Source organism: Palaemon carinicauda, chromosome 40 (assembly GCF_036898095.1).
Source record: "Palaemon carinicauda isolate YSFRI2023 chromosome 40, ASM3689809v2, whole genome shotgun sequence".
NCBI classification, from domain to species: domain Eukaryota; kingdom Metazoa; phylum Arthropoda; class Malacostraca; order Decapoda; family Palaemonidae; genus Palaemon; species Palaemon carinicauda.
Window position 1 is genome coordinate 17,794,588 of NC_090764.1, and position 15,435 is coordinate 17,810,022.

At 38.2% G+C, this 15,435-nt stretch overlaps 1 protein-coding gene across 2 annotated transcripts in view; it reads left to right on the forward strand.

The window, feature by feature from the left end:
* Window positions 1–592: 592 nt before the first annotated feature.
* Ltn1 (E3 ubiquitin-protein ligase listerin) overlaps window positions 593–15,435 on the forward strand; it is a 77,569-nt gene continuing 62,726 nt past the window's right edge. Inside the window, exons 1-3 of one of the 2 annotated variants that reach the window (XM_068363373.1) lie at window positions 593–716; window positions 6,589–6,780; window positions 14,555–14,668. In XM_068363373.1, coding sequence (XP_068219474.1) covers window positions 639–716; window positions 6,589–6,780; window positions 14,555–14,668 — 384 coding nt within the window. In that variant the 5' untranslated portion in view covers window positions 593–638. Of the gene's footprint in view, window positions 717–2,577; window positions 2,737–6,588; window positions 6,781–14,554; window positions 14,669–15,435 lie in introns of those variants that run through there. The other variant, XM_068363374.1, reaches the window with a different exon arrangement.

Sequence of the window (15,435 nt, forward strand, 5' to 3'; positions counted from 1 at the left end):
GTAGTAGATCAGTATATAGTGCCAAAAGGTTACTATTAGGCCCCAGTTTCCTGAAAGTTTAGATATCAGCTGTCAAGAAAGACAGCAACCAAACTCCAGCATGTTTATTGGTATCTACTTTTGAATAAATATGATTATTATTAAGGAGCTACAGTCTGTAAATCTCATGTTTTTGTTTTGTAATGTCACTTTTTTATTCGTTCATTAGAAAATAAAGATTATTATTAGAGCAGGATTTCAAATGCACTAATTACGTACCTAATTTAATGATTAGGCCTACAGACTTGTTCTGCATTTAAATAAAGGTATAATGACAATTGTTCTTTCTCTATTTAGTTTGTCTTTTTTATTGTCTATCCTTTTTCCTAAAGGTCGTGAATTTTATTTTTTATTTATTTTTTTCTTTATTATTTTTTTTTTGTATCGGCTGAAATGCAATATTCCAATAAGAATGTACTTTGACCCCCAAGGAACCGTAAATTCCGTAATAGCTCTTAAGGTGATCAGAACTCCTCTAAGTATAATTTGTTTTACTTTTCAAGTGCTTAAGAAATAGCCAAATAATATAAAAGAAGATCGTCGTAAAAGTCACCCTGTCAGTGTTGCCTATATAATCAAAGAAGATAGCGAGCAGTGGAATGGCAGGATTAAGTGAAAAAGTGGACCTTGGACTACCTAAAAACCCCATCGTTGACAGAACTTCGATACAAGATTTGGTAAGTGAAACGCTACAGCACAGTGTAGGGCCTGTAGGCCTATAGTGGGATCTGATAGGTGGGGGATGGGAGAGGGAAATTATTATTTGGGAAGGATTGGAGGGGTAAGTGTTAAAATAAAGTACATTGGTAGGTGAAAAATTTGGGACAAACCCAAAAGCTCTTAAAAAATAACTAAAAAAATCTATTTTAGAATTGACCGAAAACCGGGGACTTCCGGAGATGCTAAATTTTATGAGAAAATTAAAGTACTAATCTTACCTGTTTTTAGGCAGTGACTTGTATATAAAATGATTTTGGTAGAAAGTATAAAGCAAGGAACTTGCATTCCGCTATGATTTAAAATATATTTCGACTTGAAAACTTTGATATTATATGAATGAGACTGGAATAGGTTATATATTCTCAAAGCATAAGTAAAGTACCGTATTATTTCCTGGCAATCGTGTGTAGTTTATTTCATTTGAAAACAGGGTTGTTGTCTCGTTCTTTAATTGGCTCCATTAGTAAGAGCGTCCTGCTAATCAACCTCGTACCAGTTTTATTGTACATAATCAGGTTCTATTAGCTTATTGCTTAATTAACATTTGATTGAAATGTTTAAACCTATTCATTAGTCTTTGGACATTCTTGATCATAGGTAAACGTAAAAAAAAAAAAGTGAAAAAGTAACTTCGTTAACTTTTTTCTTCCAAGGAGGCTTGATTGTCAAGCTGAATGCAACTTTACCAATGTATTTGAAAGGGTTAAGCCAATTACAGGTATCGCCTGGGCAACAAGGGTAAGGGGCATTAATTGGTTGGTGTGTTTGTTCTCAGGGTTAAGGGGGTACCTGGAGAGAATCAGTGATAGTAGATATCATTGATGAAGTCTTGTTAATTATTGACTTCAGCAATGCAGGTTTGTTCAAAGTGTATCAGTAACTGGTTAAACAATTAAAAAAAAAGTTGTTAAGTCAGGAAAACTAAAATCTCATTTCAAAATGTTAGCAAACAAAGTAAGTTTAATTTTGTTGTAGTAGAGAATTTTTTACACTTGCCGCCCAATTCTCTTTCCTATCTTAAATTAAATAACTGCTAAGAGATGATCAGTGTCTTTATTTAGCTTCATTTGTTGAAGCAAGAATGAGCATAGCATTCTAGTTTTATTAAGTCTAAGCTTATACTGTAGTAATTTATGCATTTTGAACTTATATTCCTAACAGCCTTTCTTATGTAATAATAATGGCGATAAAGTACCTCCGAAGATGTGGTCTTTTCTCTTGTTTCTGATAAGAGCACTAGTAGTAACGTTGCTTGGCTGAATCTTGGTTGTGGAATATTTAACCAATATTAGGATTTGAAAGAATTTTATGAAACAAATGTATTTATATGTAAATCAAAAAGAAAATAAACTGATTAATTTTGTATATTTCACAATACAATATATTATATAATGCAGTACGGAAATTATGAAATATAACGTAAAGAAAGTAACCAACGTGTCGAAATCGTATATTCAACCAATATTAGGATTTGAAGGAATTTTAGGAGATACATATTTCAATATGAAATTAAAAAAAATTGATTAATTTGCACATTTCACAATACAATATATTATATAATGCCATATATGTATTACGGAAATTACCAAATATAACGTAAAGAAAGTAACCAACGTCGAAATCGTATATTCAACCAATATTATGATTTGAAGGGATTTTAGGAGATAGATATTTCAATATGCAATTCAAAAAGAAAATAAACTGATTAATTTGCATATTTCACAATACAATGCATTATATGATTCCACATATGTATTACGGAAATTACGAAACATAACGTAAAGAAAGTAACCAACATGTAATCTTAACTCGTAAGTATACGCGAACGATATAGTGACGCGCGAGCAGCAGCAGCTGTGTTGTTGGACAAGTGACTGTGAACCTATGGTGCAATATTAGTTTCTCGTATACGTAAACATATGATCATTAAAAATGGGAAAAGACAAATGTGGACAACGGACAAAAGGCAACAAAAAGGTACGTTATGTGTCATAGATTCATTGATATTGCGACGAACTTTCTTATAATTGTAATACGCTGATTTAACCACGATAAGCCAGGCTAGGCTCTCCACGATATGAAAAGGACTATCCTGGGTCAGTTCACTGTACAATAATACCCAGAATGGTTAATGTACAAGTCGTGTACAATTATTGGTCATATGTAATGATGCAACACCTCATTTACTGCAGTCATGTTCATAACGTATGCACGTCGTTCATTTAGTTCTTTCCGTGTAGTCTGAATGTATATAAAGTACACGATATATAATCATTTGAAGTTTATTAATTATGCTCTGTTGTGCATGTTAATGACTAAACCTAATATTAACACAAATATGCTTAAAGAAATCCCCAATCTAATTTTGGCTATCCCTTAACCTTGCCTTACTACATTGGATCCTTCTCTCTGGTTACGGTTCATTTTCCTTTTGCCTACACATTGACACACTGACACACTGAATAGTCTGGCCTATTCGTTGCATATTCTCCTCTGTCCTCATACACCTGACAACACTGAGATTACTAAACAATTCTTACTGCACTGTAATTGTTAAGTGGCCACTTTCCTCTTGTTAAGGGTAGAAGAGACTCTTTAGCTATGGTAAGCAGCTTTTCTAGGAGAAGGACACTCCAAAATCAAACCATTGTTCTCTAATCTAGGGTAGTGCCATAGCCTCTGTACCATGGTCTTCCACTGTCTTGGGTTAGAGTTCTCTTGCTTGAGGGTACACTCGGGCACACACTTCTATCTTGTATCTTATTTCTCTTCCTCTTGTTTTGTTAAAGTTTTTATAGTTTATAAAGTGATATTTATTCTAATATTGTTGCTCTTAAAATATTTTATTTATCCTTATTTCCTTTCCTCACTGTGCTATTTTCCCTGTTGGAGCCCCTGGGCTTATATATAGCATCCTGCTTTTCCAACTAGGGTTGTAGCTCAGCAAGTAATAGTAATAATAATAATAATAATAATTACGTTACCTCGCGTGCCTCAACCTAATGTACGCTTCACTATTTTAATGAACTGTGCCCTAACCTAATGTACTGTACCCATAGCTATATACCCCGACATGATCGAACATACCTTACCCTAACCTAACCTGCATTAATAAAACCTATTCTCCCCAGCATAACCTACCCTGCCTTAACCTAACCTAACCTTACCTAACCTAACTTCGAGAAATTATGACTTGTATGCTTTAAATTATTGTAAGTGATACTGATACTTTAATTTCTAACCAAATACCCGAACCATATATTTTTCTCAGACGTTTTGCGTTTTATCAATTTTTGACCCTGAGTATTGATGCAAACTACCCAATTATTAGTTTTCCTATCCCCCATTTAAAAAAATTATTATGGATCCCAGTGGGAAACCTGTGTTTTGCCTGAGGATACACCATAGACCTGTGATTTGTAGCAATAGTAATGTTCAGAAACATATAAAAAACACAAGATAACAAGTTCAGAAATATATGGTTCATATAATTGGCTTGAAATTAAAGTATCATAATTACATTTATTTTATATTGTTACTCAAATGGTCTTTGCTCTCTTGTGCCTCGCTTTGCTCGAAAATAATCATGGAGATATTGTAATTTATCAACGAGTGCAAATTTTGCAAGTTACAAAGCTGAATCTATTTTTACTATAATTTACCAGTTAGCATAAACAACATTTCTTACTTATTATGATCTTTTAACTGTCAATAGATGTCCATTATTCGGTGTTTCAAATAAAATCACAACATATCGTATACGATTGGTTGTGTGTATAAAATCATAACGTACAGTCAGCAGCAAGTGTATATTACCAAATTGTAAGAACGATGTTGTGCACATAAAATTTTGTATATACTGTACAATACACTACAGTATACGACATGGTAAATATAACAGTTTCATGATATTGTTTAGGAAAGTCTCAGTACTCAATATTTTTAGCTAAATATAGAAGACTTATATACAAACCATAGTAGGGATGATGTAGATATTATTATTATTATTATTAAATGCTAAGCTACAACCCTAGTTGGAAAAGCAGGATGCTATAAGCCCAGAGGCTCCAACAGGGAAAATAGCCCAGTGAGGTAAGGAAATAAGGAAAAATAAAATATTTTAAGAATAGTAACATCAGAATAAATATTTCCTATATAAACTATAAAAACTTTAACAAAAAAAGAGGAAGAGAAACTAGATAGAACAGTGTGCCTGGGTGTACCATCAAGCAAGCCTACACTAGGCGATTTTACAGTAATATGTAAATTACCTTACTGTAGCTCATCTAATATTTTTGTGGATTACATAGGCCAGACCTAGTTTAAATATAGATTGGTATCACTTTATTCTTCTCTAACAAAAATTTTTGGTTTGATATTTTTTTTTAAACATGAAATATTTAGTCAATGGCATTTTTCCAACTTTGTCATTTGTTTGTTTTCAATGCTCATTGTTGAGCCAAGTCATTAATATTTGTTTTCCCCTGTGTATAGCTTACATTTAATGATAAATTTGATTTTTTTTATTATTATTATTACTAGCCAAGCTACAACCCTAATTGGTGAAGGAGAATGCTAAAACATCCCTGTACATAAAGGAAATGTAGAAGTAATGATTAACTATAAATGAGAATTAGAAAAAAACATGGAAAATATAAAGATTAGTAACAACAAATTAAGATGGAGTCAGCAGCTGAAGATCAGACAGGAAATGATATTCAAAACATGGGTGACTGAAAGAATTAAATAATTTCCTCAAGATAGATTAATCACCAAAATCTGTAATTATGCCTATTTTTTGAGTAGTTGAAGAACAACCAGACAGTCGGTTTTCGAAAGTAAATCTACTATTGAGACTCGTAGAATTTTAAATGAGTTGTGTACAGTTGAATAGACATAGTCAATGAAAAGATCTGGATATTGAGGAGCCACTCTCCCTGACTTACTTACAATCATACTTTGAATCTGGTAGGTTCAACGTCATGCCCCATAATTTGCACCATTCATTAATTTTAGCTAGATCTCAATTGAGGGACACAGCAACCACAAGTGATGGAATTGTTACGTCTTTGCTTTTGGGGGCTATGACTAATAGCCTAAGAGCCCCTGTCTGGAAATACAGTCCGGGCAATCTAAATGTGTGTGTGTTTGTGTGTGTGTGGCATTGCTACCAGATGTAGTAGTATCTACTTATACAAGAAGCTTGTTTTCAAACATGTTGTCAGTTGAAAGCGGGTGATTTTGGACAAACGGAATTAGAATTGAGTAGGTATAATATCTTCAATATTGACTAAATATTATCAAAGCATAGAAGAATCATTTAGAAGATTATAAACTTCATGGATATCACTAGACAAGAAAACTTTGGATAAAATAGAGAAATGGATCCATCATAACCCTACTTGACCTTACATGAGGCACAGTAGCCTACTTGGTGTTTAGTGGCAAATCCCTAATTTTTTATGAAAATAATTGCAGCATTAGCACTCCTTGTATAACCATTAATTTTAGAGACTATAGGTGAAATAGAAGTTTGAATGGGAATAGACAGTTAATGCATGATAGCCTTATTTCCTGCTAACAATTAATTCACTTTTACATGGTTTGGCAGTTTTTCATGAGGTGCAAATGAGTTAAAATTTTCTATATTTAGAGCTTAAATTGAGAAATTTCAGTATTTAATGCTGAAAATGTGAAGAGCACAGTGTCATTGCAACTTTACTGTTATTGTAATTAGAGGTGATGTTTTATTATGGGGAGCTATTATATTTTTATGTAATGTTACCATTAAATAGATTTTTTATTCCTAATTACTATTCCTATTTTCAGCCTTCTAGTAGTGGGAGAACAGCAGAACTATTGGGTGGTGCCACAGGTTTTGTTGGGTTTAGTGCCTTGCAGGATTTGGGGTACGTTCCAGCTGCTTCGCAGGGAATTTTGACTGATGACAGCACTATTTCGACTGAATTTCGGGTTACCCTGAGGAAAATGACAAAAAAAGATGCTACAACAAAAATAAAGGTATGCTGTAGAATATGTTTTGCAAATTGGTGATGTATGAGGTGCATTAAAATAAGAGTTCATATCAGTGTTTTATGATCTCCATGTCACATTGCTGTAGTGCTAGATTATAGAATTTCCTGCTTCAAATTAAACCTAAATTAAGCTTCCAGCACTAAGACGTTAATGGAAAATTATAAGACTGTATTTTCTCCATTTTTAAGTCTGCTGTATCAGTTCATTTAAATTACAGAGTTGTTGTATAAGTGTAAGGCAAATTGTTTTAGTGAAGGCAAATTGAGTTTCAGTTTTCTGTGTTTGTAAGTCTACTGTTTAAGTTTAGGCAACTGACAAGGATGGATGTTCCCATTTTGTAGATACGGTTGTCCTTCCTTAATTACGGGTATTTCTATGAAGCTCCTCCTGTTGGTAAGGAATTTTGTGGATGGTAGGAGACCTACTAAAATTCCCTTAATTACTTTAATTATACTCTTAATACTTTACAGCAGTAAGTGTACTGTACTTTATTAATGATAGTATACTATTGTTCAGTACAAAATCTCTCTCTCTCTCTCTCTCTCTCTCTCTCTCTCTCTCTCTCTCTCTCTCTGTGTGTGTGTGTGTGTGTGTGGAACGCTTGTAATATGTAATTGTAATTATTTTATAAATTTGATATGTTCCCTTCGTAATGAAAGTGTACTTCTGGTTTAAAAATAACACATTTTTATAAAATGTATGATAACTCTTATTTGCCAGGGTAATATTTACTATTTTTCAATATTTAACTTAGCCGGTGATTATATAGCTGCAACTCTGTTGCCCGACAGACAACTCTACGGTAAAAACTCGCCAGCGATCGCTACACAGGTTGCGGGTGTGCCCAACAGCGCCATCTGTCGTCCAGATACCCAGTACTCAATGTAAACAAAGACTCAATTTTCTCTCTGTCGAGCTATCGACAAGACGTACTTACTCGCTGTTGCTAAACTGGAGTTTTTTCACAACTAATTGGTGAAGTACTTTATTCTAGTTTTGAGCTTTCGCTATGCAGGTGTTTTATCTTCATCTTAAATCTTGAACTCGTTTTGGATAGATTTAATTATGGTGACAAAGAGAGTATGGACTTTCTTTCACTTTTAAATGGCCGACCCTTCCCTTAGACGGAAGTGTGTTTAGGCTTTTAGTAATTATCTTATCACGTTATAGATTTTCCTCTATATATTTTATATCTCTCCGCCTTTATTAGACCTCTTCGATTAACTTTCCATTTATTATAAACATATAAAAATAAATTTTAATGTTTTGTTTATATAGACCTTTCCTGAGAGTAGGCGGTCCTAACTTGGAAACCGAAGTTAATCAACGTTGAGCCCTTTATATCGTAATTAGCTTTTAAAGAGCTAAGGATTTAAAACTTTTTAAATGTAATATTTTATGAAAGAATTTCTTTGATAGTCTTCGTACTGTTTTCAAAGATGAACTAACGTTTAGTTTATTTATGCTACGTAGTTGTTGACGTTCAGGACGTTCAACATGCGCTCTATCGTTACGATAGAGAGAGAGTGTATCACGGTTTCACTTTGCAGTAAGAGTAAATCGATTCTGACGTTTTGTTCATTCTTTCTTAGCTTAAATGTTTTAAATTCTATTTTAAAGGAACTTTTTATTTGAAAAACCTTTCAGTTTTTTCCTTTAGTCAAATAACATGTTTTTTTTTGACGAAATATAATTGGGCTCTTCTCTTAGGTGCGAAATCAAGAGAGAAAGAGAGAGAGAGATAGAGACGGAGGGAGAGAGAGGAGAGAAAACGTTCCGTTCAAGCGGGTAACGTTGTTCTCGAGTTACTCTCGTCCCTAGTCGCTGTACGGGGAGGAAGGATAAAACGTTTTTAGTTTTTTATTCTCGTCCCCAGGCTATGTGCGGTGAGAGATTGAAAACGTAGTTATATGAACTAGTGTTTAGTCTCTTTCCCAGCCACTGATTTTTTTATCTTAAAATATGTTTTCTGTTTTTTGCTGGTATTAATGAGCTTGCATTATACGACTGATTTCGCAATTACTACCTTTTAATGAAGGGTAGAATTGCGTGTTTCAGGTAGAAATCAGTAAAAGTTTCGATTTCAGTGAAATAAGTGCAAAACAGAAAATCAAAGTGATATGCGCAAAGTGTTACAGTGTTGCGTCCGAGGGTTCGTCTGTTCGTGCCTGTCGTTCACCTAGTCCGGGACCTCTTGCATGCTCCCAAGCCCAGGGGAGAAGTAATGTCAAACGACTTATGGGTTCGAGAGGCCTTGATCAACGAACAGACGTTTTCCCTCTATGGTATCGGGTGTATCTTACCAAGATCTCCCCTACCATAAGACGAGAGAGACGTTGTTTCTCCTCGTCATCCGAAGGCTTTTCGCACAAGAAACCTGTCACAAGGTTTCGAAGCCCTTAAGCGAAAGTCAGTCCTTTCAGGACAGGTCCAGTGTCCTGGTTACAACCATTAGGACAGCTCTGACCCTATGCAGTCATCGGATAACTGCTCGCCGCCTAACAAAAGCGTAACACAGACTCCGAGAGTCTTTTTTTTTTGTTGGCAAAGTGTTGCGGTCACAGACGTTACCCTCGTCTCTTACCACAACCATTTCCGTTGATCCTTAATGGGTTGTATGGCAAGACATGCAGTATATGCTTGCCTCCCTTATGGAAGACTATTCTGCCGATTAGTCCGTTGAGTCTAGCCGTTTATCTCATCGATATCCTGGCTTTCAGCCAACCTAACGTTCCTTTGTGCTTACTGTTGACATTGGCGTAGCTTAGTCACGTCAGTCAGGTTGTTTAGAACCACACTCGATGCGGTCTCGTGTGGTTTTTCAGCCGCATTTGGACGTTAGGCCACTTGCTGATGCTCCTGTTGACGTTCAAGACGTTCACTAACAATCGGAGTTGACTTGTTTTGACGCTGTGCGTCAACCTCCGCATTCTAGAGTTGTTTTGACTGCTCAGTCTAGGCAGTCAAAGCAGTCTCGAGTGGACGCTGTGCGTCCTCACGCACCTGTTGTGGTTGACAGTTCAGTTGTTGACAGTTCACAGACTGTCAAGCAGTTACATGACGTTGCGTTCTGGTCCGCTACTAATGCACCAGTGAGTGTGGACTCTGCTTGTAAAGCATTGCCACCACGGTAGGTCTCTCCCTTGCTTGAGACTCAGCTTTTATCGGACAAGGTTCCTGTAGATGAGGAAGTTGCTGTTCCCCCTCCTACTGATATTCCCTTGAGGACTCTGTCAGATGGAGAGGAGCCTAAAGCTGCTTAGCCTCCTATGGACTTTAATTAAATCATGATGATTTTTTTAAGGATCTTTGTCCGGATCTTGTTGTAACTGCTGCTCCTCGTTCGCCTAAACGTCAGAGCTTACACTAGGCCTAGCTACTTCGAAGCCGTTGTTTTTAAGCTAGTGCTCTCTCGCTCTCCTAGAGAGCTTTACGTTGGCTAGGCGACTGGTTTTTCACCAGGAGGAGTTTGGGGGATACAGCCTTTGCTTTCCCTTCTTTTAAACTGGTTTATAGAGCGAGAGTCTGATATGACACGAGAGAAGTTCTCGGCTTGGGAGTTCATGCCTCTGCCCAGATAGACTTCTCAATTCTCGTAGACTCTCCCTGGCGCCTGGCCAGGAGACGCTCCAAGTTGTTTACAGGTCAACTTCACAGCTGTTTTCGAGCCTTTGAAGTTTTGCTGTACAATTATGTCATGCATAACAAGGCTTTCAGGGATGGTAAGCGGTACCGCCTCAGTCGCTAACCCCGTCTGTTGCCACACCTGCTCCCGTAGACCCTAAATGGGCTTTGCTGCAAGACATGCAGTCCAAGCTTGCGTCCTTGTAGAGGACTTTAATGCGGAGAAGGTTGCTACCGAACCTTCTGGCCAACAACCTTCCAACCGGTCGGTTGTGCGCCCTGTTGACGCTGAGGTAACCTACTCGCGTCTGCCAGTTGAGGTGGTTCCTCCACCGATGCGACCCAGTGTGGGTTGCCAGCCGCACGTTGACGTTAAGCGACGCTCGGAGGTGGTTGTTGACGTTCAGGACGTTCAACAACCAGCAGAGGTGACTTGTTTTGACGCAGTGCGTCAACCTTAGCAACCCGGTAGGGTGTTGACTGCACAACCCAGACGGTCTAGACAGTCTCGGGTTGACGCTGTGCTTCCTCGCGCACCCATGGTTGTTGACAGTTCACAGACTGTGCAGCAGTTCCATGATGTTGCGTCCGGCTCCGTCACGCATCCACCAGTGCGACCGGACTCGGCGAGCCAGACGTTGCCCACTCCGTTGCCGTTTCCTCATCAGTTTTCGGATGAGGAACCCTCTGATGAGGACGTTGCTGAACAACAAGACGATCAGCCCCCAGAATAGATCAAGCCCTGCTATCCATCCAGAAGATGCTGAAGAAGGAACGCTGCTCAGTCAGGCTGTGGATGAGTCTGGTAGGGACGCTGTCATCCGTGGAACAATTTGTGTCACTAGGAAGACTACACCTCCGTCCTCTTCAATACCATCTAGCTTTTCACTGGAAAAAGGACAAGACGCTAGAAGCGGTCTCGATCCCGGTTTCCGAAAAGATAAAGTCTTGTCTGACTTGGTGGAAGGACAATATCAACCTAAGAGAGGGTCTTCCCCTGGCTGTTCAGACTCCCAACCACGTTCTCTTCTCGGACGCATCGGACGTGGGCTGGGGCGCGACACTAGACGGTCGGGAATGCTCAGGACTGTGGAACTCGAGTCAGAGGAGCATGCATATCAACTGCAAGGAGCTGTTGGCAGTACATCTGGCCTTGAAAAGCTTCAAGTCTCTCCTTCGAGGCAAAGTGGTGGAAGTTAACTCGGACATCACCACGGCCTTGGCGTACATCTCCAAACAAGGAGGTACCCACTCACTGACGTTGTACGAGATCGCAAGGGACCTGCTCATCTGGTCAAAAGGTCAAGACATCTCCCTAGTAACGAGGTTCATCCAAGGCGACTTGAACGTCATAGCAGATTGTCTCAGTCGGAAAGGGCAAGTAATTCCAACCGAATGGACCCTCCACAAGGATGTGTGCAAGAGACTTTGGGCCACTATGGGTAAAACCATCCATAGATCTCTCTGCAACCTCGCTGACCAAGAGGCTTCCAATCTATTGCTCTCCAGTCCCGGACCCAGCAGCAATACATATAGATGCTTTCCTCCTAGATTGGTCACATCTGGATCTCTACGCATTCCCACCGTTCAAGATTGTCAACAAGGTACTGCAGAAGTTCGCCTCTCACGAAGGGACAAGGTTGACGTTAGTTGCTTCCCTCTGGCCCGCGAGAGAATGGTTCACCGAGATACTTCGATGGTTAGTAAACGTTCCCAGTAGTCTTCCTCTAAGGGTAGACCTTCTACGTCAGCCACACGTAAAGAAGGTACTCCAAAGCCTCCACGCTCTTCGTCTGACTGCCTTCAGACTATCGAAAGACTCTCGAGAGCTAGAGGCTTTTCGAAGGAAGCGATTGCTAGAGCAAGGAGAGCTTCTTCCATTAGAGTCTACCAATCGAAGTGGGAAGTCTTCCGAGACTGGTGCAAGTCAGTTTCTGTATCCTCGACCAGTACCTCTGTAGCTCAAATAGCTGTTTTTCTCTTATACCTGAGAAAAGGACGATCCCTTTCAGCTCCCACTATCAAGGGCTACAGAAGCATGTTGGCATCGGTCTTCCGGCATAGAGGCTTAGATCTTTCCAAACATAAAGATCTGCAAGACCTCCTTAAGTCTTTTGAGACCACCAAGGAGCGTCGTTTGGCTACCCCTGGATGGAATTTAGACGTGGTACTAAGATTCTTCATGTCAGACAGGTTGGAGCCGTTACAATCAGCCTCCCTGAAAGATCTCACTCTTAAGACTCTTTTCCTGGTATGCTTAGCCTCGGCTAAAGGAGTCAGTGAGATTCATGCCTTCAGCAAGAACATAGGATTTTCGTCAGAAAAAGCCACTTGTTCGCTACAACTTGGTTTTCTAGCCAAAAATGAGCTGCCTTCTCGGCCTTGGCCTAAATCTTTCGATATCCTCAGCTTATCGGAGATCGTAGGCAATGAACTAGAAAGAGTCTTATGCCCTGTTAGAGCTCTTAAGTTCTATTTAAAGCGTACTAAACCTTTACAAGGCCAATCTGAAGCTTTATGGTGTTCAGTTAAGAAACCATCCTTGCCTTTGTCAAAGAATGCTTGGTCAGACTTTATCAGATTGTTAATACGAGAAGCTCATTCACATCTGAGTGAGGAAGACCGAACTTTGCTTAAGGTGAAGACGCACGAAGTTAGAGCTGTAACAACTTCCGTGGCCTTTAAGCAAAATATATCTCTGCAAAGTATAATGGACGCAACCTATTGGAGAAGCAAGTCAGTGTTCGCGTCATTTTACTTGAAAGATGTCCAGTCTCTTTACAAGAACTGCTACACACTGGGACCATTCGTAGCAGCGAGTGCAGTAGTGGGTGAGGGCTCAACCACTACAATTCCCTAATTCCATACCCTTTTAATCTTTCTCTTGAAATGTTTTTATTGTTGTTTTTTGGGTTGTCCGGAAGGCTAAGAAGCCTTTCGCATCCTGGTTGATTTGGCGGGTGGTCAAAGTCATTTCTTGAGAGCGCCTAGATTAGGGGTTTTGATGAGGTCCTGTTGTATGGGTTGCAACCCTTGATACTTCAGATCCTAGGGGTCGATCAGCATCCTAAGAGGATCGCGAGGCTCCGTAAGGAAGACGTACTTAAAAGGCAGAGTAATTGTTCAAGTCGACTTCCTTACCAGGTACCTATTTATTTTGTTTTTGTTATTTTGATAACTTCTAAAATGAAATAAAAACTCTTAGCTCATAAAAGTGTAAACATATATTGCTGGTCTCTACCCACCCCCCTGGGTGTGAATCAGCTATATAATCACAGGCTAAGTTAAATATTGAAAAATGTTATTTTGATAATAAAATAAATTTTTGAATATACTTACCCGGTGATTATAAATTAAAGGACCCTCCCTTCCTCCCCAATAGAGACGCAGTGGGACGAGGAGAAAATTGAGTCTTTGTTTACATTGAGTACTGGGTATCTGGACGACAGATGGCGCTGTTGGGCACACCCGCAACCTGTGTAGCGATCGCTGGCGAGTTTTTACCGTAGAGTTGTCTGTCGGGCAACAGAGTTGCAGCTATATAATCACCGGGTAAGTATATTCAAAAATTTATTTTATTATCAAAATAACATTTTTGAAGAAGGCTGTACACAACTATACTCTCCATTTTTTCATTTAAGTAAGATTTTCCTTGCCCTTAAAATCAAAAGGCTAACTGTAGGGAAAAGGGGACTTTATTTGGGTGTGAGAGAATGGATATTAACTGCTATCTTTGGAAGTTTTTTTGAGCTTCCACATATTTTAGCTGCATTGATGGGCAACAATTTACAATAGTATAAGTAAATTTGTAAATTTGCTGTTGCCAAATCTCAGGATAAGGAACGAGGCCTACTGTATATTGTTTCTGCTTATTTGAATTACAGGATTATATTTTGTTTTGTATTTCTATTTCAGTATACTGTAGCCTTATCACGAGGTTTAATTTTGTGGATTATTAAGTCTACTGTATCAGTTTAGGCAAGTTACAAGGTAAAATGTTCTTAGTTTGTGAGTCCTCAGTTTCAGTTTAAGAATTGACAGATATAAATTATACTAATTTGTAAATGCATTGTTTCTTATCCTGTTAAGTATACCAAAAGGTTACTAAAAAAATTTTTTTTATTTTAATTTGCAGGCATTGCAAGAGTTTGAAGCTCTTTGTGGAAGTGAAGATTTAGAATCAGTCAAGTCAGCTCTTCCATTTTGGCCACGAATATATTCTAAATTGTCAGTTGATACTGAAAGAAGGGTAAGTACCTTAGAGGATAATTTCTAGTTAGAATGTTACTTAGTATTAATTATAAGTCTCATTTTGAGACATGTTGTACTGCAATGCGTAGAATATAGAAATCCATTTTTGACGGCATTTGTGGGCTGAAAAAGCCTTTGATATTGTGCACCAACCAGTTTTGTGTAGAGTCCTGTGTCATGGAATTCCTCTTAAATATGTAAATTTGATTAAGTCTGTTCATGAGCATAGCAAGTCCAAAGTTAATGTTAGTGAAGTCCTATCAAACGAATTTCCAGTGAACAGTGGAGTACTTCAAGGCAATGTGTTGTCACCTGTGTTTATCTTCCTCATGGATTTTGTAATGTGTAGAACAGTTGAAGATGATGGAGAAGGATTGGACTGAATTGGTAGTAGGAAATCAGCAGACCTAGAGTATGCTGATGATGCTGTTATTATTAGCAGAACAATACAGAATTTGCAATGCATGACTTATCACAATAAGCTGGGCTTAAGATAAATAGAAGAAAGAGAGAGATGATGAGAATGGAATATGCAATGGAAGATGAAATATCATTGGAAGAAGAAAGGATTAATGAGGAAACTATGAGGTAATGGCTAAGTTAAGTAAAATTTGGAAATAAAATCTGAAATTACATATAAAAATCAGGCTATATCAATTTAAGGGGATCTGTTACTTTATGGACATGAGTCGTTGTATGACAATGAAACTATCTCCAACAGATTTAGTAGATTTGAGAATAAAGCTCCCATAAGAACGTAGGAAG